Source organism: Harmonia axyridis, chromosome 7 (assembly GCF_914767665.1).
Source record: "Harmonia axyridis chromosome 7, icHarAxyr1.1, whole genome shotgun sequence".
NCBI lineage: Eukaryota > Metazoa > Arthropoda > Insecta > Coleoptera > Coccinellidae > Harmonia > Harmonia axyridis.
In genome coordinates, this window is record NC_059507.1 from 25460750 (window position 1) to 25482131 (window position 21382).

The 21382-nt window shown below is 33.0% G+C and overlaps 1 protein-coding gene across 3 annotated transcripts; it reads left to right on the top strand.

The window, feature by feature from the left end:
* The first annotated feature begins 201 nt into the window (after window positions 1-201).
* On the top strand, window positions 202-21133 carry LOC123685507 (YLP motif-containing protein 1-like). Of its 3 annotated transcripts, XM_045625229.1 has the most exons (11): window positions 202-353; window positions 407-461; window positions 9791-9853; window positions 9907-10119; window positions 10852-13138; window positions 14255-15132; window positions 15191-15472; window positions 16237-16464; window positions 16839-16893; window positions 20360-20472; window positions 20796-21133. In XM_045625229.1, the coding sequence occupies exons 4-11, from the start codon at window positions 9910-9912 to the stop codon at window positions 20958-20960; spliced, it is 4218 nt and encodes a 1405-aa protein (XP_045481185.1). In that variant the 5' UTR covers window positions 202-353; window positions 407-461; window positions 9791-9853; window positions 9907-9909; the 3' UTR covers window positions 20961-21133. The 3 variants fall into 3 exon arrangements, with proteins under 3 accessions (XP_045481185.1, XP_045481187.1, XP_045481186.1); XM_045625231.1 differs by lacking the exon at window positions 16839-16893; XM_045625230.1 differs by lacking the exon at window positions 9791-9853.
* Window positions 21134-21382: the final 249 nt, after the last annotated feature.

Sequence of the window (21382 nt, forward strand, 5' to 3'; positions counted from 1 at the left end):
CCGGAAATATTCAGTTAAACTGAGGAATACACTATTTTCTTTGTCCATCATATTTCTTTCTTCACAAATAACACTCAAAATATTTTTGTTTACAATATCTTACCTTTAGCCGAAAAAACATGCTGAAGAGGGCGCTGCCTACCCTTGAATCGGGAATAGCCAGCTGTCAGACTAGAAGATATAAAAGAAGAAGAAGAAAAATATGTATTTGACAGAAGTTTAAAACATAGATGTTCCTTTCATTTCATATCAATAAAAATAGAAAATGCCGAAAAGTCAATAAAATATACTTATTGTCGATTAGTGTTTTCCAGAGCTAAATAGTTGGATACTTATCTAATGGTATTACAAAAGTGAGCGATATTAACATTTGTTTCAACAAACTATCATGAAGACTCTTTTGTAGGTATTTCGAACATTTGAGGGACTGTATTATTGATTACGGTGGAATTGAAAAATAGGTGAGCACATCATATAAAACAATTATTGTAATGAACTTTCATCTTTGATTCAAAAGATTTAAAGATTTATCATTACTATTGAAATATCATGCCGAATTTTCAAAAAAGAATAACCTATTTTAGCAATAATAACAATATGACAGACTAACTTCTGACTTCATAAGGGGATCTGATGGATATATCTCGAATAAAATATTTTAACATCTAATTTGAATATTTTTCGTGATGTTTCAGATCTGCTGAGCATTTTTCGACATTTCATACATCCCTCATTCAAAAGCTATACTTTGCAAGTGTTCTCATATATTTAATTTTGACCAAATCTAATCGTCATTTTGATTTTTTAATAACAATAATAATAATGGTCTTTATTGAATTTGTTGAATAGAATGGACATAAAGAGAAAAAATATATATTTATAATAATTCAAATTCAATTCCAGGGCGGAGTTCAGATGGGTTATTCACCCCCTGTTCTTACATTCAAACACTTAGTTCAACCTAATAATAGTAATGAAGCTCTTAGTCTGTTGTTGAAGTAACTTAGATATAAATCCCATCCACTGACAACCACATTTCAGGATGAAGTTGCAGAATTAGTCCAACTAATACTGTATTCGGATGGTTGAGAGAAACTATTCTTGAACATACCTCTTATATGCATAAGCAAATGCATTTATATACAAGGTGGGCCAAGGTCGATGGTACCCTGGACTTTTACAGAGAACAGAAGCTACGATTTTATTGAAAATTTGGTTTCTTGTGCAAAACGTAGCTTTAATTTAACAGTCATCATTTTGGTACTTGGAATCCTCGAAATATGAAATTTCGGGTACACATTAAATATACAATATGCTTTGTATCATTTAAGTGTAATAAAATACGTCTCAAATTATTCAGGATTGTTCAAAATCACAGGCTTCAGCAAGACATATTTAAATGACAAAAATTGTGATTTTTTTATTTAAATTGAAGCTGTTTTTGCACAAAAAAATAAGTAAATCAATTAAATAACCTAAAACCAATAGAGATAGGGACAAGAACTTAATCATAAATAATCAAAAGGCTACAGCCAACCAAAAAAAGGGATAATATACAGGGTGTCCTATTTGAAATATCGAAGTTGTTAGTACTTTTTTCTATAAGCGGCAACACTGCAGCGCTGATAATATTTCAGAACGATAGATTTTTGGTAATACCCAAAAAACTAAATAATGAATATCATTGACCGTGGCCCACCCTGTATATACATCTCCTATCTTCATTATATTAAGAGGGACATGTATACAAAGATTTATTCTTTACCCTGTAAATAAGACTTTTTGTGCCTATTTCTAAGCCTGACAGGTTTATTTTTGATGTTTGAGTTATGTATGAAAGTTAACAGAACTTTTCCCCCTAAAATGTTGACCTATCTATTGTCCTATCTGTTTGACATCGTATAATTCAAATCTTCAATTTTTTTTTTATTCTGCATATGCCTTATTGTTTGAAGTTAATAACTTTTTGTATTGCACTATCTCAAAAGAATTCAGTGTAGCCCAAATTTCAGTTCAATAACTTTGTTATAAGTTGGAGAAAACAACTCTTTTCATGAAGAAAAGTTCATTATATCCTAACAAGCTTCATTTTCGAGATAAAGGGTTAAAGTTTGAAAAAAAGTTTTACTTATAACTCTAGAATTATTACATTCATTGTTTTAATTTTTAGGTATTAAAGTTTTGATAATGTAATGTTACGAATTAGGAAAGTGTCTCTTGCCATTTTCGAGATAATCCATACAAAGCAAACACTATCCACAAAAATCTACAAAGATTAATTGTTCAAATTTTCCCATCAGTGATGAATGAGAGAACAAAAATTCACGTATTGTATTATAACTCATTGGATGGCATTTAATTGAACAAATCAGGAAAAACATTTGTCAGACACTCAAACAATAAAAAATGTTATGAATATTTTTTATTTTTTTAGTGTCTGATAAATCTTCTTTCCGAAATGTTCAATTAAATGTCATCTGAAAGCGTTATAATAAACTACGTCAATTTTTGTACTTTCATCTGTCACTAATGGGAAAATTTGAAAAATTAATTTTTGTGGAAAGTGTTTGTTTTGTATTCGATTATCTCGAAAATGGTCCATTGTATGAATAATTTCAAGAGACCTTTTTGTTTGTAGTGAACATTGTTGATTTCAGAAATTAAATAATATAAGCTATATATGTAAAAAACTGTTTTTTTTTCAAAATTGTATTTTGAAAACGAAGCTTGTTTATATGAACTTTTTTCATGAAAAGAGTCGTTCTATCCAACACTTAAGACTGGACCATCCTGTATAAATATATCATGTTTTCTTGATATAATTGTATAAATATAGAAAATGTAATAATGATCTCTCAAATATTTATGGAGAAAACATAACCTTGAAAGCTCTTCAAGTTCTGTAATTATACCTGAAACAAGTGTCAAAAAAATATAATACTGCCTGTCAGAAATTAGCCTAAAAATACACATGTCTTATTCTTTAATTGAGTGTATCCGAATTTTTGCCAAGCAGAAAGTTTATCATTTCTGTATCGATATGAATTATTTCTTATTTATCTTTCCTTTAAGACATGTAACGATAATACCTTGAATAAAAATAACAATCAATTGACCAGAATCTGGAATACTGGAAATGCCAAGATAAAAGCTAGATATTATTGAATTCAGCACAACAAATATATTGAAAATCAACTCATAGTTTTCTCGAATGAGGAGAAAATAGTAGACTACTAATACATATGATATTCTGACTATTGGAATCCAATATTCAAATTCTTGACTGCGCAAGTTTATCATGAAATGTGGTTATATCAGTGGAATAGAGCAGTCCCAATATCAGCATAAAATATTTTGATTTTACTTCCCGAGAGTGGTACTTGGATCAACCTAAAAGTTGCTTAAACAGAAGACAAGCTCATTATATTCAAGTACATCTTGGGATGTATTGATTGAAAGATAATTTTTGAGTGTTAGGTATTTTAACGCGAGCCTGAAACTAACTTTGCTATTTTGAAAACCCCTGCGATAACTTTTGATAGCCAAAACCATATGTTAGGCCTTATATTAGTTTTTTCATTATAATTATAACTCAACTACTACGTGTTCTACAGAAAATAAAAGTACTTAACTATCGTAGACAAAATGCACTAGTTACACTTAATTCTATGTTATCTCAGGTCTTACCCATAGGCCATGTATTTAATTAAATTTTTCAAAAGAACATGAAATGATATGATCGTTTGTTTACCTATTAATTTTTTAATCGTTTGTTTACCTATAATATTTTAATTTTATGTACGAGTATTATTGGTGTTTCAGTCCTCATTTTTAATATTCTAGTAAGCACAGCTTCGAGCACTCGCTCTACCTTCCCCTTTTCCCTGAAGTAACTCCCAAAATTTGCTTGGCTTCACGCACCTACAGCTGCGAGAGAGCAAGATGACCGTTACTTGTCATATTGGCCGGTTTTCGAAATATGTTAGTTCGTTTGTTTATGTTTAATTTGACAGTCTGGTTTTGGCATGTTCCAGTCATTGCGAGGGCATGAAGTTCTGGTGCGCCAAGCCCCGGAGTGACACGCACCTAACTGGAAAGCACTTAATGTATGTAATTTTCGAATTTTTAGCCAGAAATGCTCTCAAACCATAAGTTTTGACTCACTGATGACAAATTCGTGATCAAATCCAAGAATATCCATGGATTCATTAAAGGTCGGTCGACCATCACGAACTTGACATGTATAACTCAGTACATCACTTCTGCTTTAGATGATTCTTCTCAAGTTGATGTAATTTATACAAACTTCTCTGAAGCGTTTGACCGACTAGACCATGGTATACTTCTTAGAAAACTATCCTCCTTTGGATTGACTAAGAGTTTCACGCGTTTTTTTGAATCTTACCTTACGAATAGGCGACTTTGGGTTCGTAGTTTGGGTTACAGATCGGCTGAATTCGTTGAGTTTTCTGGTGTTCCCCAAGGATCTATATTGGGTCCACTACTGTTTATAGTCTTCATAAATGATTTTTGTTCACATTTGTTTTCCCAAACTTTGCTTTATGTTGATGATTGCAAGTTGTTCCGTCAAATTCGGTGTGTTGAGGATTGTTGGAATCTCCAGGGTGACATAGATGCGCTCAATGATTGGTGTTGCAGGAACTTGCTTCCTCTTAACATTAATAAGTGCAATGTGGTTTCATTTAGCCGTAAGAAATCAATAGTTGAGTTCCATTATAACGTAGAGGGTCACATTCTCAGCAGAGTCATTCGGTATAGAGACCTTGGCCTTCTGTTCGACCAGAAACTTTGCTTCACGGACCATGTGCGTTCTATTATTTCGAGTGGCTTCAAGACTCTGGGCTTCATCATGAGAAATTCTGGATGGTTCCGGGATACAGGGACATATTTTGTTTTATTCAATGCGCTTGTGAGGTCAAAGTTTGAGTATGGATGCGTAGTCTGGAGCCCTGGGCATAATGTACATATCAGAGGCTTAGAAAATATACAGAGGCGATTCTTGAAGTACGTTAGTTATAAACTCGATGGTGTTTATCCAAACCATGGTATACCACATGATCAGTTGTTGAGTAGATTCCAAGTTAATTCTCTGGAGCGGCGTCGTACCTACTTAGGTATACTATTTTCACTCATTAGTTGACTGTGCCTATTTGCTATCACTAGTTGATCTTCATGTTCCTAGACTGCCTGTACGCAGTCCAACTACATTTTATCTACCTTTTCTAAGCTCTAACGTCCTTCTTTTTCGCCTCTGTATCGTATATGTCATGACTACATGACCATCCAGGATATTGTTGATATTTTTCATTGTAATCAATCTGATATAAGAAGGGCTGTTCTGGGATCACGCTTCACTGTGGGTAGTTAGGCATGAGCTTTTTTCTCAATGAGTTTTTTTTTCGCTCAAGCCTGGCTCCATTTGATTTGTTTTGGATATTATTCTGTTCTTTGTTTTCAGTGTATAACTTTTAAGTTTCATTTCTTGTATATTTATTATCCCATTCTGTAATTGGCCTAGGCTGTAGAATGGTGTAATTAATTATTAAATATCCAGCCGGCCCTAAACTCTATACTCCCGAATGTAAAATCTACAAATTTGAATTTTCGTGGTAGGTAGGGATCTCGAATGCGTCGATTGATTGAATTCAGAGATTCGTACAAAATTTATGTTGATCATATAACCAGAACCATAAAAAATTGACGAAAAATATTGAAAAAAAATCGCCCAATATTTCCGTGACCACAAAACCAACACAGTAGAGATTCTGGATGTTGATTTAAAATAACTGTTTCAAACTTCGTTCGAAATTTAATCTTGGTGAATAACCTGAACAATAGACAATCCACGAATAATATAAAAAAATACCCAATATTTCCATGACTACAAGACCGACGGAGTTGAGATTCCGGATATTGATATAAAAAACGAATTCCAGCTGATCACGTAAGTCATTAGATTCATGGGAAATTAAAGAGAAAGATTGGATAAGAAATATTCAATATTTCCGTTACAATAAAGAAAAACTGATTTCATAGAACTGTGTATATACTATGAGGTGATATCAAAGTTGTCGGTATGTTGTGAATCTACAATCGAATCGGATCTGTTTGGAGATATTTGGTATTTTTTTCGATATTTTGTCTAGTTCTGTTATGTTGACCAAGATGAAATTTTGCATTGGGCTTGAAATTGTTATTTTATGTCTACGCATTTTATAAAAACTATTGGGTATTTAATCTTTCAATATTCTTCTTTAATATTCTATGGTGAACAGTTTGAAATCTTGCACGAAGTTTGTCTTAGTCACGGAAATATTGGGAAATTTTTTTTGGCTATTCTTCTTGAACACATAAAATTTTGCATGAGGCCTGAAATTGTATTCAACATTTAAATTTTATATTTCATTATGATTTTAGTGATAGTTTTGAAATTATCAGGTTAAAAAAATATTCGAAAGCCTAGTCGAATTTTGTCAGTTACCGCTGCATTCAAAATCCTGGTGCGTTCAAAATCCTACCCTTTCCGTTCGAGAGTATTCTGTTCACGGACGGTAGGACGGAGAGACGAATTCGTAAACGGTTTCGTCGTTTGAGATAATTCCCGGTTTAAAATTAATACACATTGTGACGAAATGATCTGTTCAGGGAACGAGCGCTCAGTGATGGGAGTGCAGCAAACCCTATAAATATCACAAACTACTGATCGTGGACGATTGTCTTCGATCAATAAAATTCAATTATCGTTCTTCTTCCTCTTACGGGCGGAGTGATTTCTGTCAAAACACAACAATTAAAGAGATTAAATTGTATAGTAAGTAAATATTAATTAAATATTTCATCAAAGATTATTATCATTGGTACAATGGACTAGTTTTCATTTTTTTGTTAAGGATTAATTCTAAAAATTTAAGTGAAATGAAACAAAAATGTGGAAGAATCATTGAAATATCTCTAGAAATGAAAAAGTTATGGGACTTTGAAGTTGCGCTTGGAAGAATAATTTCATAGTACGTGTAAGTGGCGTGACGTCTCACACTAGACGACTGGTATTCGCAGAGTGCTTACGAATTCATTGGTGTACAATCACTTGTGCCGTTCGTGTCGTGTTTTGTTCGTTACACGATGGCTGAAATAACTTACTATATACATACATATAAATTACTTTTTTCTCTTTTTACTTTTTACTCCTCACATAAATATGTTTTGCCATTGATAGACTTCAACAACCAGTACTCAACTGCAAACTGTTTATAAAACGTTTTTTAAATAAATCATCGTTATAAGTTGAACCATGATGAAGCAAACTCAAAAGTAGATACTTACTTGAAAAGTTTAACTCCTTCTATTTCAGCACTGACATAAGATGGATTTGAAGAAAAAAACTCCATCACTGCGAATATATCTAATTTTAGGCAAATTGTCACTTTGTCCTTTCACGAAGCCTTCTTCCATTATGGTGACAAAAACAAAACTCGAGTTAAAACTTTACTGTACAACTACAAACGGCGCGAGAGCCTTGGCGCGGCTAAGTATTTAAACGTAATTTATGGTGTAGCGATCACAGGCAAGTGCCGTGACGTCACAGACCAAAGACGTTCCGCGCTAAAATACGTAAATTTAAATAATCTATTTCTCAGTCATTTATTGATGGATTTTCAAATTTTTTTCACTGATTTATCAGTTTTGCTCTATATCTTAATTCTATCGTGTCAAATATAGTATTATCAACATCACTAAACTAGTCCATTAGAATTATATTTTCAGGTTGTATTTTGATGATTTATTCACTAACTCAACATAATTTTGTACAAAGTTATTTACCTGCAAAATTTTCCCTTACGGTTTGTTACTGTTAAATTAACATTGACAGAATTCAACCACACATGAAGTTGGACGAACCACTTACACAAAATTGAACCTTTTCCTTTAATTACCGACTATTCATCGTCAAAAAACTTATCGCGTTGCTAGTTTTTTCAATAAAGGGTTGACAAGGGGGTTTTTCTCTTCTTTTTAGTCAGGTGGACTTCGATTTGAGTGTGACACTGCTAATTCAAAATTAAGTTAGGTTAAGCATCTATGGCTAGTGATAATATGCAGAGGTACCTTTCATATGTTAATTTCATGTACTAGTATTATAGTCGCCCCACTCCTCATTTTGACTGTTCCAATAAGCAGAGCGTCGAGTACTCGCGAGTCACTATCTATGGAAAAAAGTAGAACCGCGACAATTTTTTTTTCGCAACCAATTCTCGACATTTATTGGAATAAGTGCAGGGTGGATTGAGTTCCATAATTTCTCTCATCAGGAGCTGTATTCAGTAACAAAGAATTTGATCTGAAGATAATTTCTTTTGCTTCTTTGTGAATACATTTGTCTCTTTGATATATGATTTTATTTTCCTTCTATAATTATAATAAATAACTGAAACACCACCACCATGTGGTTTTCACATAATTTCCTCAAACAAAAATCCACATGGAGGAAAGTAAATATTTTTAATTTGCGAATGAAAAAACAAAAACAAAAATTTGGTAACATTAAGTTTTTCGCAAAAAAAAATTGATAATATGAACTGATATGTTTTTAAAATATTCGTGAAAAAAAAATGTATCAAAAATCATTACGAAATAGGCAAAATTGTTATTTCGTGAAAGCCGTCGTACAGTGCTGTTCTCTACTTATTTGCTCCGAAAAAATAAAAGATGAAATGAATGTACAACTTTCGTACACCGGTCATCGCAGGAGCGCTAGAGGGAAAACGCGAAAAACCACGTGGTGGTAATCCCTCTTAAGGCACTTCTATAAAGATGAAAGTAGGACGAACGCAGCATGTTTTCTTTTTTTTTTATAGATTATTTTTCTTATGTCCTATTTATTAATTTTCTTCAACAATATTTTGGCTTCGTCAGGTGAGTAGGTTACTAAAATTCTAATTATAGAATTAACATCGGTTTTCTCAATGATATAGAAAAAGTTAAAATTATTGAACAGAATTGTTTCTTTTTGCTCCTATTTCCATATACATATATATTATTAACATAAACATATATATTATTTGTATATTAATAGATTCCAATCCATCCTTCGGTGTACAGACATGAACATAGTTGTTATCAACGGTTAGCTGTCAGTGATAGTTTGAACCGAATTTGAAAAGAATGGACCTTATTTTGTGTATTACTTGCATTGAGTATTTAAACAAGAAATACATCTGAAAATTCGATTATTGGTTGTATACAGTACCGGTTTTATGAGAAAAAAAAGGGAAAATGGGATTCTTGTTTGTGCAAGAATACCACATATTCCATATTCAATATAAATTATATATTGAATATAATTAACTTTCCAGACAATTTTCCAAACATAAAGAGTTTGAACAATCTTCTGTTTTCCAAAATACTCCTATATTTTCTATATATTTTGAAAAACAGAAGATAGTATCGAATAATTTAAACTTTTCATGTTTGGAAAATATTCAGGTAATTCAGTTAATTAATTCTTTTCTTTATCTTGATTATACAATGTGGGTAATTCCATCTGAATAATAAACATTGTTCTAATAAGAAGAGATTACGGTATTATTTTATTTCAGTTCAGTTACTGACACTGTTAATAATTTAATAATTATTATTTTTTTGATTATTTTATCTTTTTTTTCACTAGTAATAACCAGATCGAATTTCTTGACTGAAATTTTGTCACTACATATTTGCAAATTGTATTGCGTGATAATTTTTTTTTGAGATTTAATCTTTTTTCCTACAGTACGACAAACTAAAGATTTCATTAGAAGGTTATAATTTCTCAAGAAAAGAATTCTGATCCAAGGTAAGTTGACAACACTTTTAATTAAGCTTTATGTGATTATCTATTTTCATTAGATAATGTCTTGGGGTCAGTGGCCTGGGCCTCCTGCCCAGCAACCTCAGGTGACTGCACCACCTGCATCTCTGATAAATCCTGCCCCCAGCGTGATTCCACCAGGTATGCCATACAATTCTGATCAGTGGTCGCAGATGCAACAGCAAAACTGGCAACAGTGGGCCCAATGGCAACAACAGTACCAACAGTGGCATCAACAGTATGGAGCCGAGGTAATTTTCTGTTAAGTTTGATGTCTTATTACAGCCTTTTTGTGGGGTAGACCTTTATTGTATTCTTCGAATTGGTTATGTAATTTTCATCACATAATTTTTTGATATATTGATTATTAGGTTTTTCCTGCGGCTCCGCTCACCTGTCAATCTCTTAAAAGATAAGTTCTTCTAGTTCAGATAATTTTTCTTTCATTTTTTTTGGCGTTTTTGCATTATAGAGAACAATGAAATATTTATTTCTTCTCTATATATACTTGAACGAAAAAAACTATTAATTAGGATTTTTTGAATTGAAGTTAAAATGTCGAAGGAAAATATCATATTATTCGAAATGAAATATTGAAGAATCCATATTATTATTATTATATCCATAAACAAGTGTTTATGGATATAATAATAATAATATGGATTCTTCAATATTTCATTTCGGATTTTTTTATAAATATTGGTTTTATAAGTATAAAACCAATATTTATAAAAAAATCCGATTTGTAAACTATTGCGGCCGTATTCGGATTCCAAATCGAAGCGCACCGTACAGATACTTTGAGACGCTTCCTGTTTACTAGTTTTCAATATTCATGTAAGAAGAAATATATCTGAAAAACATGTTTGATATTCATGCACAATTCTATTTCTCGCCTGGTTACCTACTCTTATAGGAAATCGAAATTTGACCTTATCCTATTATGTTATTATTAAAATCATAATAATTGATTGAACTTGCAGTATCAGAAGTCTATCAACGCAATGGCAGCTCAACAGACAGTCGCTCCCAACATGGGTCTACCACCTCCACTTCCAGTCGAGCCACAACCTCCACTGCCAAAAGAGGAGAGTCCGAAACCTGCGCCGCCTTTACCAGTGCCCGTCCCTCCGCCTCAACAACCTATGGTACTTCAATATTCAACACCGCCACTCGTACCCAATCAGTTTACGGCGCCGCCACCCTCTTTTACCCCCATTGGAGCTCAGCAATCCTGGAAGAGCAACACTAACATGGACCAAAAGCGTCCTTTAGTTGGAGCAGAAGGAAATGCGCCTAAAAGACAAATGACTAACCGACAACAAGGATGGCAAAATAGAAGTGCGGTGCCACCCCCACCTAATCAGAATGAGGAGTTATCCGAAGCAGAAAAAAAGTTTGACAAACAGTTCGCCGAATGGGAGACACAATTCAACAAGTGGAAAGAACAAAATAGTGGCCATCCCGACAAACAGCAATACAAGGAGTATGAGAAAAAATGGGAGCAATGGAGACAGCAGCTCTTAGATAGACGTGAAGCTATGCGTAGAAAACGTCTCGGACTACCTCCAGCCAAGCCCGCACAAACTCAGAATTTCAGTGTTCCACCGCCGTCACAGGCTCCAAGCGCTCAGCCACCTTCTCAACCTCAAAGCGGTACCGAGTCGAAGGATGTTTCCTTAGTGACTGCAAACGTGTTCAACAAACCGCCACCTGATATGAATAATGAACCGTTGCAGTTCAAGAACAATAACAAAGAACCGGAAATTTCCGGAGGCGGCCTAGGATTTCTGAACACAGAAAAAACCGATGGTATACCCGGTTTGGACCTCGTTGAAAAGGAAGACGTCGATAATGTCGCTCCCGAAGAACATAATCCAGTTAATCGCGGACCTGACCTAGAGGCCATTTCCAAAGGCATCAATAACATACTCGGAGATCAGAAGCTGATGAACATGTTGTCAATGGTTTCTCAGAATCAAGGTACCACCGTCAACAGTTTTTCCAATACAGGAGGTGATGCATCTTCTGGCCACGATCAGTCGAATATGAGCATCGAAGACAGTCGAAACGATGTTCCGGAACCGATCCAGAACTTCGATGATCAAACTAGAAGTAGTTTCACGCTTCAACCCAATGATACGGAGTATTACAGAAACAACTCTCAATTTGGTAGGCAAGGAAAACCTCCCAACTATTATGATAACGAATCACCTTATAATAGACCACCTCCTAATTTCTCAATGCCTAGTGACGATGACCTGAAGCGACCTCCTCCAGTAAAATTGGATAATGATTCATTTGCTTTAAACAAACCTGGAGTTTATGACAGGATGCCCCCTGCGATTAAGGATAGCTTTGGCCAAAGAAGTACTACATTCTTCCCTAATCCCGAGACAAAGAGTAATTTTACAGCAGGAACAGTAAGAGAACCTTTAGGATATGGAACCGTCAATAAAGGAAGAGATAGTTTCGGTCTGAGAAACGAAAGAGAAGGATTCCTTGAAAGAGACGATGTAGCGCGAGAAAGTTTTGGAATGAGAGGAAGACCTGAGTTTGAACAAGAGAATATTGACGGAAGGGGTTTTAGAAGTAGACTTCCATTAGATAGGGACTTCCAAGGTAGAAATAGCCAACATATCAACAAAGAAAGGAGAGAATCGTTCGATAACCTAAATTATTCTGGATATGATAGAGACGGAAGACCTTCCCAGAACCAGAAATACGGAGTAGGTTCTGTAAGTAATATGGAGGAAATGAACAAATATAACTCGCCCAATATTATGGGTGGAAGAGGTGATTATAATGAGGCTGGCTTACACAATTTTAACGGTAGGAGCAACAATTTCAGCCACGTTGACAGATCATTCCGAAAAGGGGAAAATTTCATGACAGATCCCAACGACAAGTTCGAAGAGTACGCGAACAAAAAATTAGCTCGCAACCAAAGTTCCGAGCCTGCGATGTTTGGAAGCGGGATCAATCGATCAGAGGGCGTTCGTTTCGGAATGAATAGAGATCCCACCTATGGACAGAGCACCTTCATGGACGAAGGTGATTATCCTCCGCCTCCCAAGATTCGTGGATGCTTCGGTTCTCACGAAAACCCGAATCTTATGCACAATGCACCAGAGAAGCCACATTTCAACAGGGACCTTCTGGAAGAACGTTTCGATGATATAGGTAGTAATAATTACGTAGAAGAAGCTGATCTGGATATCTGGAAACCATCAATTTCTTTGGATTATGACCACAAATCTTTGAAACCTCGTAAGTATACGTTGATTAGATATATTGAATCACAATGAAAAATTAGTCGAATGTAGATTTATAGAACGCTATCATTGATTACATTGAAAAAAAAATTTTTTTTCTAATTCGCAGATTTCAAGTTATAAATATAAGTAAATATATTACGAAAACTCATTAAGACTACAGAAGTACAGAAGTGCTTTGAACAAAGCAGAATAATATGCATTTGACCCAAATCATTGTGTCTGATTTATTAATTTCTTGTAGATTAAGGGGGGCATGATGAAATTATGGGGGATTCAAAGGTACTTTAGGCGACCATCAGTCACTTGATTTTTTTCTAATATTACGATTCCATTCACTTTTAGGCCATTTATGAAGATAGGAATCAATAAAACAGTCATAAAACGAGATATATTAGAAAGATTAAAATGACAGTATTATAATCGAGAATGAAAACAAACAATGACAATCAAATATTTACATGGATATATTTTCCGAATATGGAGTAAATTTCTTTAGGTTGATTATTAATGGAATAGCTTGAAATAAATATAAAATTACCACTATATTTACATATTCGGATTCAGAATCGATCGAGCAATAAGAAAATATGAAAAACTTTTATGAAGTACATTTTGCAAAAAAAATCCGTATTTCTTGAAAACCGGAAGTTCTAATGAAGAAAAAATTGGTGAAAAATTGTCCACAGACCTTTTTATTTTGAAAACTAGTCAAATTTGCAAAAAAAAAATGTTTTTGGAAAAACAGTTCTTCCTCAATAACTTTCAAAGTTCGATAGTTTTTCCAATAACATATTCGGATAGTCCGTGAAAAAAACTATGATATTGATTGGTCACTTTTCAATTTTGCTTGAAGGATAAGCCACGAATTCCAGTGACCCGGTTACGTGAAACACCCTGTACGTGATAGTCTAAGGAAATTTCTCAATTTGGTTACGTGAAAATATAGGAAAATGTTTCGAAATGAGTTTAGCTTTCTATTCTTGAAATTGTGATAGACTGGTATATGTCTTCTTTATAACTTATTCTTCAAATTTTTCTATCTATTTATTTATCTATTTCTATTTGATCAGTCTGCGGCCTAGTTTCAACAGAACATTATTTGTTATAGCTGAAATTGACATCCTTGTGCAACCGTTCCGTATGTTCGACTACCGCCACAAACCCTTAAGACGTATACCTTTCTCGGACAGACCAAATTGGCTATCAGACTCAGTAAAGATGATACCCGAGTTCGATCCTCCTATAATACGCCAACCGATCATAGAACGAAGGATGTATGATGAACGTTACGAGTCCAACATTGTTCGTCGAGAAGACAGAAACAAATTCAGGACCGATGACAGGTACAAGTACGAGTATGAGAGGAAAGGCCATGACACAAGATTTTCTCCACCACCAGCCAAATATGAAGAAAACGATTGGTCTAGTCGAAGATGTAGATCCAGATCTCCTCCACGTTTCGAAGAGTCGTCTTTCGGCTTGGACAGGGAGAGGTACTCCTGGGATACAAGCGGTAGATCTAGAGAGAAGATTAGGAAGGAAGAAAAACGAAGATGGGAGGACGATGATACATTCAGAAGAGATAGAAGTTTTGATAGAGAAAGAAGAGATGACAGAAAAGATCGTAGGGATGAAAAGGATCGTGGAGATGACAATTGGATGAAGCGGGATATGGATTGGAACGATAAACGAAAGTTAAGGAACCGTGAAATGGACTTGGACAAATTAGAAGATGATAACAGAAATTCCCGTTTTAAGATGGATAATAGAAATGAGGACCCGTTCATTTTCAACAGAAGAGAGGTAGACTCTGTATTTCCATTCTCTAAACCTATTGATGAAAATAAGTCTATCAACGTAACACAAATCGATGAACTCTTAAATGCTCCTGGAAGATTCAATAGACCACAAAGGATAGTCATAATTTTAAGAGGACCTCCTGGTAGTGGAAAAACTTATTTAGCAAAAATGATAAAAGATAAAGAGGTAACTATGAACATTATTTTTAATTGTCGAATTTCTCAATATTTGATTGTTGTTTCAGGTTGAAAATGGTGGATCAACCCCCAGGATATTATCATTAGATGATTATTTTATGGTAGAACAGGAAAAAGAGGTTATAGAAGATGGTAAAAGGATCAAATTGAAAGAAATGGTTTATGAGTTCGAAGCTGAAATGGAAGAATCTTACAGAAATTCTCTGATGAAATCTTTCAAGAAGACCATAACTGATGGTTATTTCCCATTTATAATTGTTGATGATGTTAATGATAAGATTAAATATTTTGGAGAAATGTGGAGTTTCGCAAAGCAGAATGGTTTCCAGGTAAAATATAAGACATCTCCACATATATTCGATGCTATGTTAACCTATATACACTATTACTGATTTTATACTTTATAATTTTTGGCACTAGTAACTAGGACTTGGTGATATATGAATATTGGGTTTTTTGCACAACAATAGTGATAAGTCTTTAAAAGCCCCGATACACAGATTTTGGGATTGAAGATGTTGTTTCTTCAAGTGAAGATGATTTTTTCCAACAGCATTGTAACAATTGAATTTTTTATTCAAATAAATTCATATCTAATGTGAATTACAATACAGATAGTATTTAATCACATTATTGCATTAATGGTTTAGTTGATAACATTACTCCCCGAGGCGGGGCATTAGTGAATTTATGCAGCATTAAATAATAAATACCAAGTAACATATAGCCAAAATTTCAATATTCTTGCAGACCAAAGAGCAATTAACAGGAAAATATAATTTCATGATAAAGAACTTCTGAAACTTCGGTGAAATGGAAGAGATTAATGAGCTATTTACATCATTGTTATTTGGTGCTGATAAATCGACACTTGTGTTTTACAATCATTGAAACTTTTATTACCTAATATTAACTTCCATCATTGTATTATCATTATTCCATCATTTCAACATTTACCATTTTATAAAAATCAAATCCATTTGATCTGTACCTCAGTAATTTGAAGTTATAGGAAAAAGGGCTATATGACTTATCAACTATATGATCGTATGATTTTGGAAGTTTCAAGGATAACACTAGAGAAATGTTGCAGGTTTACATCTGTCAGCTGGATCTGGATATCCAAAACTGTAACCGAAGGAACATACATAATCGTAAAGAGGAAGAAATTCGTCTGTGCATTGAAGGATGGGAGAACACGCCCTCTCATCATCATATCCTAGATGCAACTCTACTATTACAGGGAGAGTCTATCCCTGAGGTAGAAATGGAAGAAATAAGTTCTCCTATAAGCGGTGCTGACGAAAATGATGGGTCAGAGGTAAGAGGTTAAAGTGAATTTTGGAAGGAAAGGAAGAATTATTCTAATTTTCTAGAACCAAAGGTTAAACATTGATTTGTAGTCTAATTTTTTCTTTATCAGAAAACAAGAGTCATCCACGTAATCGAACCAATTCTTTCTTTACCTACCTGTTGCTTAACTGTTTTTGTATACTAGCCTCCATTTTGAGCGAATTATTTTGATGTATTCCAGAGTGACCCTTATGTGAGTCTCATAATGATTTTTACATTTCAAATAAGAACTTTCCTCCACAGAATGTTGAATATGTGTTTCAATTTTCTTCTCAACAAGACTATTGTTGTTATTGTTTAATTTTTTACTTCCCATACCTACTAAAGATTAAGTCTTCCCAGGACCGACAAGATCGAAGCAAATGGGACAATTTCGACTGTTCTATAAATAATCTTGGTAAGTTTCACTTTTACTGGGTTGAGAAATGATTTTACATGAATTAGATCTCTTTTTGTCTATTTTCATATTGGTCTTATGTTATTGTTCCTTGTTATGATTTTTAGTGTTATTTTTTATGAGATGACGTCATCACTTGGGCCAAAACCGGATTGAGAAATGAAGATCTTTTGATATTTTATCTTGATGGTTTATTCTCTTGGTTCAGTACAAATAGAGAATATGTAGAAATTAATCTTAGGGTAGAACATATGATACATTTTTTCTTTCATATTTTTATGTGTTGTATGGAAATGTTGCGGCTCATATGGAATAATTTTGGAATACTTCCAAGTCTGTATATTTTAAATTAATTTAATCTGCTAGTTAGTATACAGGGTGATTTTTTCATTCTATGAAATAAAAACTAATATGAATTCAGTCTCACCACGAATATTGAAATTATTTCATATTCACAAGAGGGTTCAAACTGATGGTATCCTATTGGATGCAACTTTTCGATTTGAATCCTTTGGAATTTTGTTTTTGAGGTTATTAGAAAAGTTTAGTATATACAATGTCAGTGAATAATATATAAGAGTTGTGACAATGGATTGAACTATCCTGTCAAACGATCCGAACACAACCAGGTCTTTTCAAAAGAAAAGACAATAAATTTCCTACATTGAAATGGACGGTGGCATTTTATGAACTACGAATAGAAGCATCTTCTGTTGGTTTTGACTATGATCTTAGAATACCGTCACTCATTGTATAACAATTTTTTTTATAATCTCAGTGTGATAAATATATAGAGATGTCCTGTCTTCTATAATTGTGCCCTTTGTTGTTTTTATTTGTGGACAAGGAAGGACAGGAGAGGCGAGGGGTTTGTTTGATGATAAGCAATTGAAGCTGTTTTTTGCTAAGAAACTACCCGGTTACTATGGTAACATGTGGAAATTAATAAAAACAACATTTTCATTTGCCTGGAAAACTAACCAGCATCAGTACTATCGAAAAACTGGACAAATAATAATATTGGAACAGTATCGTACTACTCTACTACTTCTTCATAAGAGTTTCTACAATAACATCCAGATAAAATCGTGTTAACCAAGTGCAACATTTAATTTTTCTATGATAAAACTAAATCTCTTGAAGATAGGAATATTGTCTATTATTTCACTTATTCACATATGTTAAAAATTTTGAGAATAATTGCATGTATATATATATATATATTTTTTTTTTTTTCTTTTTTCAATTAAATATATATATATATATATATTTATTTATTTAATATTTAATTATATATAATAGTAAAAGAAAGCATCAGTATATTCTTTGCGGAATTTTAGTGAACGCTTACCGACAAAATGAGCTTTCAACGGAAGGAATAATCAAGTTTTCTTGATCCGATAACACTCACTGCAGACTATGTATTTCAGGAAAATTGAAGAAAGGCGTAGATGGAAAACTTATCACATCTCAAATTATAACAACTCTGCTATTAAATTAACGGTTATGCAAAAGTTTATGATTTACACAAGTCAGTGATCTTCTCGTTAATTCTGAATAATTATTCGGATATTCTGTGACACAGGAAGAAATAATAAATTTTATTGTAAAATTTGCAGTGACTTACTGCTTAAGTCATAGTATATTAATTAATGAGGTTTTACCTGTTAAATTTTCATCTTTTTGATGAAAGTCTTGTGGATTATACTGTTTTTTGTATGAATTTTCCAGATTTTCGTAACATCCGCTTTACACATATTGTATGTACATATACTTTATGCAACGTATTTTCCAGCGGCTGAAATCAATGTGCGCATACACTAAGATGGACTTCTTGTAACGCACGTTACTTTCCTAATTTACATTCGATTTTTATGTAATTTTTTGGAAGTTGTATTTGTTAGTGAGAAGAAGTGATACATATGTAGTAGTTAGATATTATTTATGTGGACTTTGCAGATTTATGTTCCTAAAAAAGATTACTATTTAAAATTTCAGCAACTGTCTTCGTTGTTGAATATGCTTACATTGGAATATTTGCATCTTTACTATTTATTGACTCCAGAAATTTATAGAAGACAACATTATTGTCTTCTATAAATAATTCAAATTCCTATAAATTATAAAATAAATAATTCAGTTGAAAGATTTCAAAATCAATTGTAGACCTCCATTTTCAACCTTCTACTTCCAAAGCTCCAGAGAATAGAACAACGTTCTCTCGAGTTATGAAATATGGTTTCTAATTATTGTATTCAGTTTTTCCGAATGTACCGGTTGCATGCAATTAATACTTTTTACGTGTTTCTATAATCAATACTGTTTGAAGAAGATTGTCTATAATATATTGTAGATAATTTTTTTTTGGATTGAAAGAGGGGTAAATGAAGTATCTGCAATACTATTTAGCCCAGTTGCATGATGAAATATTAGGCTTAATAATTGTTTTTTGAAGAAATGAAATATTTCAATGTTGAATTCATCATTGTTATAATTTCTTCGAAAATACTGTTATTGCATAGTTTGAAAATTTTTATCCTGAAAATTTAAGAACGACTTGGAATTGTGATAAATTTAATTGAATAAAACTGTATGTTAAATTAGTTAAGCAATTATTTTTTACAGGTCGCTGTCGTAAGGAAATGATGGGTCCTTACTGTTTTATTAACTTTTTTATGAATGAGGAAATCCAAAAATAATTTTTCAATGTTGAATCGGATTTTTGAAAAGTTATATTTTTTATGGGTTATATTAAAAAACCAGCAGACCCAACCGACCTGTTGACTTTAGTTTTGATTTTTTTCAAAACTGATGTCGACCTATATTTTGCAACTTGACATCGATTTTCAAAGACCTACCAACTTAAAAAAGTGTTACAACCATATAACTTGTGCATGTTCTTGGGTTTCTGATATTGTCAGAATTTCCGTGAAACATCTATTCTTTTCTGTGTCGTATTTTTAAAATTTCACACTTTTATGTGTAATTCGTACTAACCTTGCCTTTACAATTACAAACATAAATTATACAGAATTGTCTGGCTTCGCTTTACTTATTCCCTCATTCTAATTCTATCGCTACTACGGGAATAATTTTTATATGTATTAATTTTATCATTGGATTGATTACGTTTTGAAATCCGAATATTGTATTTATTTGTTCTACGTTAACGAGACTCTTTTGGGTATCTCGTTTATATTTATATGTATATATTTCTGCCTGGTCTTTTAGTGCAATCCAAGCAAACTTGATACCGGACAAAAATTGAATTGATTTTCATTAGCAATTATGTTTACAGTTCGCATTGAATCTTATTATATTCGATACGTAATTTTCAATGTTCACAACGATTCAAATGAATTTGTACTTAATGAACGAATAATGTATCTTTTAATGCTATAATATTTATTATTAATATTTACCAATGACAATTTGTCATCTATAATGAACTTTCTTGTTTTTGCAGCGCGACTTGATGGCGTCAGCAAACCCCCCCGCACCTCAAGAACTATGGAAGAATTTCTACAGCTCAACGATGAGTGGGAAATCAACCGACCAACAAAGCAAGGACAGAAAAGGGTTCGTTGATTTTTTTTATTTACTTTATATATTTTGGTAGTTTTTTAATTCAATAACAATATCGAAAAATAGGGATTTGAGCGATCGTTGATTCATACCGGGTGTCCCAAGTTATCATATACAGGTAACATCTAGCTTATTTGACAAGATAATAAAAAATTGAAGAAATGTTATTAAACATCATCAGGTGGAATGGGACACTCACATTTCAGAATATTAATGTGTTAATATTATCCATTTCGTTACTTCTTTTCTTTTTTTCTCATATAAGAATTGATATGCATTAAGATTAACTTTCATTTACTCATAGAAATAAATTTTAGGTCAGATGGGCGGATTTGGAAGAACGAAAACAACAGGAGAAGATGAGAGCCATTGGATTTGTTGTAGGACATACAGACTGGGACAGAATGATGGATCCTATGATGGGACAAGGCGCTCTTACTCAGACAAAGTATATAGAGAAAGTACAACGGAAGAGATTTTAATTATTCTAGTTTTACTAGTTTCCTTCGAACTAGAACTGTTAAAATATCGGAATTTAATATTCTTTTTTGTACATATATTAAGATTCATGTTTGGAAAATAATAGTTGAGTGTTCCATGAAATTGTTTCCATACCTTTTTTGATTGTATGATGGTAATTAAATATTGAAATGAATATATATTTTTTCAATACTTCGATCAATCTTATCAAAATGTATCATTTTTGATGAATTTCCAGTGTAAGAAGAGAGCTATTTTTCAAGAAGGATGCAATTTGACCCATGTTTTCTAAATTCACAATACCCATCAATATCATTACAACTGTTTTTTTCACTAAACATAGTAGAGTTCCGTTTGTGTGTTGCTCTTTCCCTCAAGTTTATTTACTCTTGTAAATTTCAGTCAATATTGTTTATTCGCTACT